General features: G+C 38.6%; 1 protein-coding gene across 1 annotated transcript in view; it reads left to right on the top strand.

Moving 5' to 3' along the window:
* The window catches only part of FAM198B (family with sequence similarity 198, member B), a 12,322-nt gene extending 6,193 nt beyond the window's left edge, over positions 1-6,129 (top strand). Inside the window, exons 2-4 of the mRNA XM_009071807.1 lie at positions 1,759-1,973; positions 5,251-5,477; positions 5,776-6,129. Of these exons, the coding sequence (XP_009070055.1) occupies positions 1,759-1,973; positions 5,251-5,477; positions 5,776-5,983 (650 nt within the window). The 3' untranslated portion in view covers positions 5,984-6,129. The remainder of the gene's footprint in view (positions 1-1,758; positions 1,974-5,250; positions 5,478-5,775) is intronic.
* Positions 6,130-6,508: the final 379 nt, after the last annotated feature.

The raw sequence follows: 6,508 nt of genomic DNA, 5'->3' as shown, positions 1-6,508 counted from the left end.
AAGAGTGTGGAGCATGGTGCTGATAAAGGTAATACTGATCATAATAAAAGAGAGATTGATGTTCCTAATGGAAGGGCACATCCTGTGTTTCTAAGGAAACATTGGACAACTGGGAGGGAAGTTAAAGAGGTGGTGGAGCTGCATGTTGGGTTGGTTTGGCTTGGGAAGAACTACCTTGCAGGTGCAAGCCTTGGCAGAGAGAAGATCAAGTACTTTCAGCTTTTGGAAAGGAGCTTGTTTATCTCTTGGGCTTCATCACATACATGGCCTATCATGCTCCTTTGGTGAATATGAGATGGAACATGCCCATATCTAGCACCAAATCATATGTAAAGATAATTTCTTACTTGTTGTTTTAGACCAATCAGCATCCTTTGAACAAGTTGCTTTTTCACTGAGCTGTAGAGAGATCTGTTTTCCACAGTCCTGGCTGCTTACTAATGGAACATTCACATTTGTAGCTTTTGCCTTGTGGTTGGCACTGATACCTGTTTTCCATGTGCTATTCTCTGTCTGGTTTGCTTGTGGAGAAGGTACCATGGCCTTTGTGTGAGTTTCTGAAAGCTTTTTCCAGAACTGTCTCTGTCTCCATGGGCATGTGGAAGACAAAGAAACAGTTTAGGCTGCATTTAACTATTCAATAAATTGTGCAATAGTGTAGACTTTTAAGTTCATTGACCTTCAATCTGAAGTGTACCAACACTTGCTATTTAGTAACAGCAGCTTTGCAGTTAAATGGTTTTTCTTGTCTGCACCAAGACATATTTTGATCTTCTGTCTATACACCCGAAAATATAAAGGATTTCTTTACTTTAATGTCTGTACAAGCCACAGTCGGTCACAGATTCTTGACAGTTTAAGGCAGCAGCAGCATTGCATCAGCAAAAATAGGAGAGTTCCACTTTGTTAAGAAGATAAATACCAGTTACTTGATATTGCATGAAATATATTTATCAGTTCTTATATGGGGGAAAGCTCATTTTAAATTCTTTGACAAGGTTTATTTTCACTAGGAACTCTGAACACGTGAGTTCACTAAGCATGAGTCTCTTGCTCTAGTTTCAGGGAAGAGCAAAATATTCTTTAGTTCTTCTGTGTAAAGAATTTTGCTAAAATACCTGCTATACAAAACAGATCTCATGTTATATCTGGGTAGAAGAAACAACCCCAAACAAACACAAACTTGCCAAGGTGTTTATTCATGTGAAGCACACGTTCTTTAATAGTCTCACATATCCTTTCAGAGATGTGAAATTATACATTATAGGTCTAAAATACTAAGATTAACAAAACAAATGTGCATTGAGTGTAGGATTTGTAGTGCTTCTATGTCCATTATGCAGAAAGAAAATACTTTGACACAAGTTTTCATCTCTTGAAAAATCAGCAGTTCACTGGAATCAAAGGAAAACTACATCATTGATTCACAGTGGCGTTGCAGGATCTTAGTCTACCTAGAAACTTTTTAATAGTTTGGTTTAATATATAATTTTGTACATTAATCTTTTGCTTCAAACAGAGAAAGCTTTCCCTAAACTGAAGGCCTTTATGTCTATGCTTCCATTCCTGCAGTGGCTGGGTTTAGATGTATGATAAGACCACATTAACCAAAGCATGTCAAGTTAGTAGTCCCTTGCTGCTTTTCCTGCCAGACCTGTAAAATGGTATAATTATTGATGCTTGCGTAATATTAAGGAACAACCAAATGAGACTGACAGTATTGCACTATACTAATGATCTTTTTTTTTCATTTTTCAGGCGGTCAAGCCTGTCCTGTTATTCTCTGGGATTCCTCACTGAGTCCAACAGATAATAGTACCCATTCTTCAGTGAGGTTAACATGGGGACGATATCAGCAGCTATTGAAGCAGAAATGCTGGCAGAATGGTAAAGTTCCCAAAGCTGAGTGGGGCTGTACTGAAATCCATCACCATGAGTGGTCCAAGATGGCACTCTTCGATTTTCTTCTGCAGGTAAAACATTTACTGAACACAACTATGTGTCTCAAAAGTCACATGAGGAAACACAGAACTCTTAGAAAAAGTAATTTTATTTTATTTCATTTTTTTAAGAGTGGAAGAGTTGTATCTGCATGGTTTGAAATTATTTCTGGCTGTTTCTTATGAATAAAATATTCAAAATGCAGTTTATAATCAGGGAATGAGATCAGTAATGTAACTGACTCATTTTTTTGAAAGAGGAAGCAAAGGCTTTTGACTTGTTTTACTTCACCTTGAGGCAAGCATGCTCTTTCTTCTTGACTCCTTTTTCTCCAAACAGACATCTTGCCTATGTTCACAGCAGTAAATCCCCATTTACTCTGTGGTTCTTCCTGCATCTCCCAGCCCCCAGAGGTAACTGAAATGGATTTAGTGAGCTGCAATCTGAAGCAAGATAACAGCTGTAGTGGCTAATTTTCCTTCTTTTATAAAACCTAGCCAGTGACTGATGAATGATATAGCTGCTGTTCTTTGATTAAGTACTGCACATAGTCATTAGCTCTCCGAAATAACGCCAAACGAGGGCTCTGCCTAGTGGCATCATGTGTGGCTACAGTTATAGCAATTATGTAGTAGAATATTAATACACTCCCTGCATTAACAAGGACTGAACCGAACAACCTACCTGGAAGATAATTTTATGGCTTCCAGAGATCTGGCACAACTTTAAGTTGTTCTTACCTGCCAGACAAGCCCAGGTGACTGAGCCTCCTGCAGCACTTACTGGTTTATTTAAAACTGAAGCAAGCACTAAATTTATGCACTGTGTTTGGTTGTTCATGTAATTCAATTTTTTTTATAGTTACATTTCTTGAAATATAAAAATCATGACTTGGCTTATGCGTAGCCTTTCTCTGTTCTTCTCAGTCCTATTCTAGAATGAATGATTTTTGGGAGGTTACATTTTTGCAGATTTATTATGTGAAACAGAGGATTCAATTCTCTAAAAATAGATTGTCACTTGTATAATGACTCCATCTTTAGTCCCATTATGAGCAAGTAATGCTTAGAAATGAGTACAAAGTTATACATGGACTAATTTGTTGCTAAACATACTAACACCCCTTTAGGAATAGCACAGATTGTGTCAGAGTTGTGTTTTTGTGCCATTGTCTTCTCATGTAACAGTTTAAAAATCCTCTTGAGTTCTGTATTAATTTCTAATTTTAAGGCCTTCTAACACCTTTGAAGTTGACCTTCACATGCCTTCTGCAAGAACTCAAGCAAAAGAAGGACATTAAATGTAAAATAACTTCTTTAATTTTGAGGGTTTGGACCTCTCACATACATAAATGTATGACAAAAACCCATGATAAACAATAAAGGTTGCAGCATCAATTCCAGAGTGTCCCATCATACTGTCTTAACACTGAAATGATACAAGATACTATGAAGAGGCTGTCTGTAAGAACATGATCTCCTTGTCTATTTAATGCATGTAGTGACATGTGGTGCAAATTAATTAGGCCTGTATATCAAAGGAGTCTGTCTAGAAGGACTCTGTTTCACTTTTTTACCTTTGGATGAGTTGAGTAAGAGATCCCATGGGCAAGAACACTAGAAGCAAGAGGGCTCTACTGCCTGCAGATGCTGAATGCTGCTCATGAAAGGAAAGAGAGGAAGAGAAATCTATTCTTTTCCTCAGGATTTTGACATACGAAAACAAACACTATCAGCAATACTGCTAGTAATAGCACTGCATATATATCTAAGAAATCCCAACAACCAAACCAAACCCAGCTCTCAGGCCTTCATTTGATGACATAGGAGGCCTCTTTATTTCAATATGCAACATAATTCTACATCAGGAGAAGAGTCCTAACAGCTCATTTCACTGGGATGTCACAAAAGTGAAATCATAATTTTAGAATGCTTGTATGAACATTAAAGCTTTTGTGCCTAGAGCAGTTAAAAGAGTTAGCAGTAAACAACAAACAAGTACAGAAAAAGTGATTTACCTTGGTAAGCTACTTATTAAGCCTGAGATGCACCAGACCAGATTTCCACTCTCTAAGCACCTGTCAGCAGGAGCAGGTCTGCTCCCTGGAAAGGTGAGCTGGAGCCAAGGGCAGCTCTGGGGCAGGCAGGACAGGCAGGGCCAGCAGCAGGAGGGGCAGCCCAGCAGAAAGGATGGTGAAAGCCAGAGGTCCCATTTGTAGCCCAGTGAGCATCAGGCATGGACCTCCAAGGCCAACAAAAAGGAACCCCAAGCAACAACCCAGGAGCACCAAGTACAGGACAAGCAACACATAACCACCCCACCACCTCTGAAGGGCCCAAACAAGGGCTAAGCTGCCAGATCTGAGTTTAAAAGGGGCTCCTGGGCCCAGGGGCAGAGGTGGAGTATGTGGAGGTTCCAGGTGAGACTGCTCAGGGCAATTCAGGCCTGTTTCTGCTCTCAGGGCCCTGAGAATTTACTCTCATTTAGTCAAGAGGGGTAGAAGCACTTTCAAGGAATGATTTATCCTTTCTGTATTAGATGGTTATCCTAAAATGGCATCCATTGCTCTGGATGTGCCTTGTTCTTGTCATTGTTTATGAAAGGGAGCAAAACCAGCTAAGTCAAAAGAGGATGCTTAACATTTCCACCACTAAAGTTAGACCAGATGTATGTATTCCTTCCAGCTAAGTGCTGTGCAATGAATAAGCAAAGGTTTGCATGGGAAAAAATAGCCTAGACCATCATGTCATTGAAGTATATACCACAGTGCAACTCTGGGAGGCTGCTCTGTGGTCCTAAATGCACTGTTCTTGCATTTTATAGCTTTTGATGGTTTGCTGTGCCCCTTACTATTTTTTTTTTTTTTAGTTATTTTGCATACTGTTAGTCTAATAGATCCAACAAAAATGAAGCCTCTCTGTGTGTGTCAGACTGTGCTATTTCTATTGCTCTCCAGCAGAAAAAATCTAAAAAAACTACAGCCTCCTGAAAAAAAAAATAGAATTGTATTCACCATTCTGCTATTCCAGTCACAGAGTGGTATAGTTCCATTATTTTCAAAGAATTTCTACTGACGTAATGAATCATGACTATAAAATGGATAAAATACACAGTCTGAGAAATTGCTTCTAGCAGCACAAGAAGGATGGGGATCAGGTCTCCAATGCGATTTCACTGCTGAATTTAATTATACTTGTCCTGAGCTTGCTTTCCTGTCATCTGTGTTAGTGAGCGATGTCTTACAGTGACACTTTGCCCCAAATACTTTGGTATTGTTTTCACTTGGCACTCTGCTGTACTTTGTTTTAGATCTATAATCGACTAGACAGAAACTGCTGTGGATTCAAACCTCTCAAGGAGGATTCCTGCATGCAGCAAGGACTGAAGCTGAAATGTAACGACCAGGATGCTGTTGAACTGACGCACATAGTTCAGAGAAAGCATGACCAAAGGCACTTGGCCTTTATTGACAATAAGGGTTTCTTTGATAGGAATGAAGACAATCTTGACTTCAAAATGCTACAAGGAATCAATGAGTAAGTTTTAAGTTATTAATTTTGTAAAAAGAGTGATAATTTTTTCTCAGTTTGAGTATGCGACACTATTTTACTGGAATAGGTATCATTGGCCCAAGACATTGACAGGATGTGTCTAAAAATGTATGAGTAATCCCACTGCTGTGAAAGATACAATTTACATGCATATGATTAGGCATGCATGGACTTCGTTTGCTGAGTTGCAGTCTATATTCATAGGATTGATTGCTAAAGCACAACATAAACATTGCAATTCAGAGTAATGGCAAAGCTGATTAATTTCTTTGTGCTTTTCCAGATTCCCTGAATCTGCAGTTTCAGTGCTGAGGAGCCAGCGTTTACGTGAGAAGTTGCTCCAGTCCTTGTTCCTTGACAGAATATACTGGGAGAGCCAAGGAGGCAGAAAAGGAATTGAAAAGCTTATTGATGTAATAGAAAGGAGGTCTAAAATTCTTCTTACTTATATAAATGCACATGGAGCCAAAGTATTGCCCATGAATGATTGAAGCAGTCTTGTTTCCAGCTGAGAGACAGTCTCTAAAAAAATTTGTATGGGGCAAAACCTGTCAGGAAAATGTATTTAATTCATAGGTTTACTTAATATATTTTCCCCAAAAATTCAAGTTATTTTTAAATAAGAAGTCTTACATGGTTTAAAAGCAATATTTAAATGGCAGCTGCAGCTCAACGCAGTGCAGTCTCTTCTACGTCTCCAGTGAAACCAACCAAATGGTACAATAAATAACAAGCAGTAATATGTAGGTACCATGAACACTCCTGTTAAACTCTTCCGGTACCTTAGGCTGGATTACTCTTAGTTCCCTCATTCAAGTCAGTAAAAGTTTTTATTGCAAGTTTAAATGAGAACAGGGATGTGTAAGTTCTTAATACATTGATGAAAACTGTCATCGCATCTCCTGGATGAAACATATATAGTACAGGAATTTGTCTTTTGATTGAGAATACTAAAATGCCAACATTTCCAAAGGCTTATTTTGGTTTATTTTTATTTTGATCTTTTGAAATCTGAG

This window comes from Acanthisitta chloris, unplaced genomic scaffold, assembly GCF_000695815.1.
Source record: "Acanthisitta chloris isolate BGI_N310 unplaced genomic scaffold, ASM69581v1 scaffold15773, whole genome shotgun sequence".
In the NCBI taxonomy this organism is placed as follows: Eukaryota; Metazoa; Chordata; class Aves; order Passeriformes; family Acanthisittidae; genus Acanthisitta; species Acanthisitta chloris.
The sequence above is the reverse complement of the archived record's forward strand: the minus strand, read 5'-3'. Positions and strand labels throughout refer to the sequence as shown.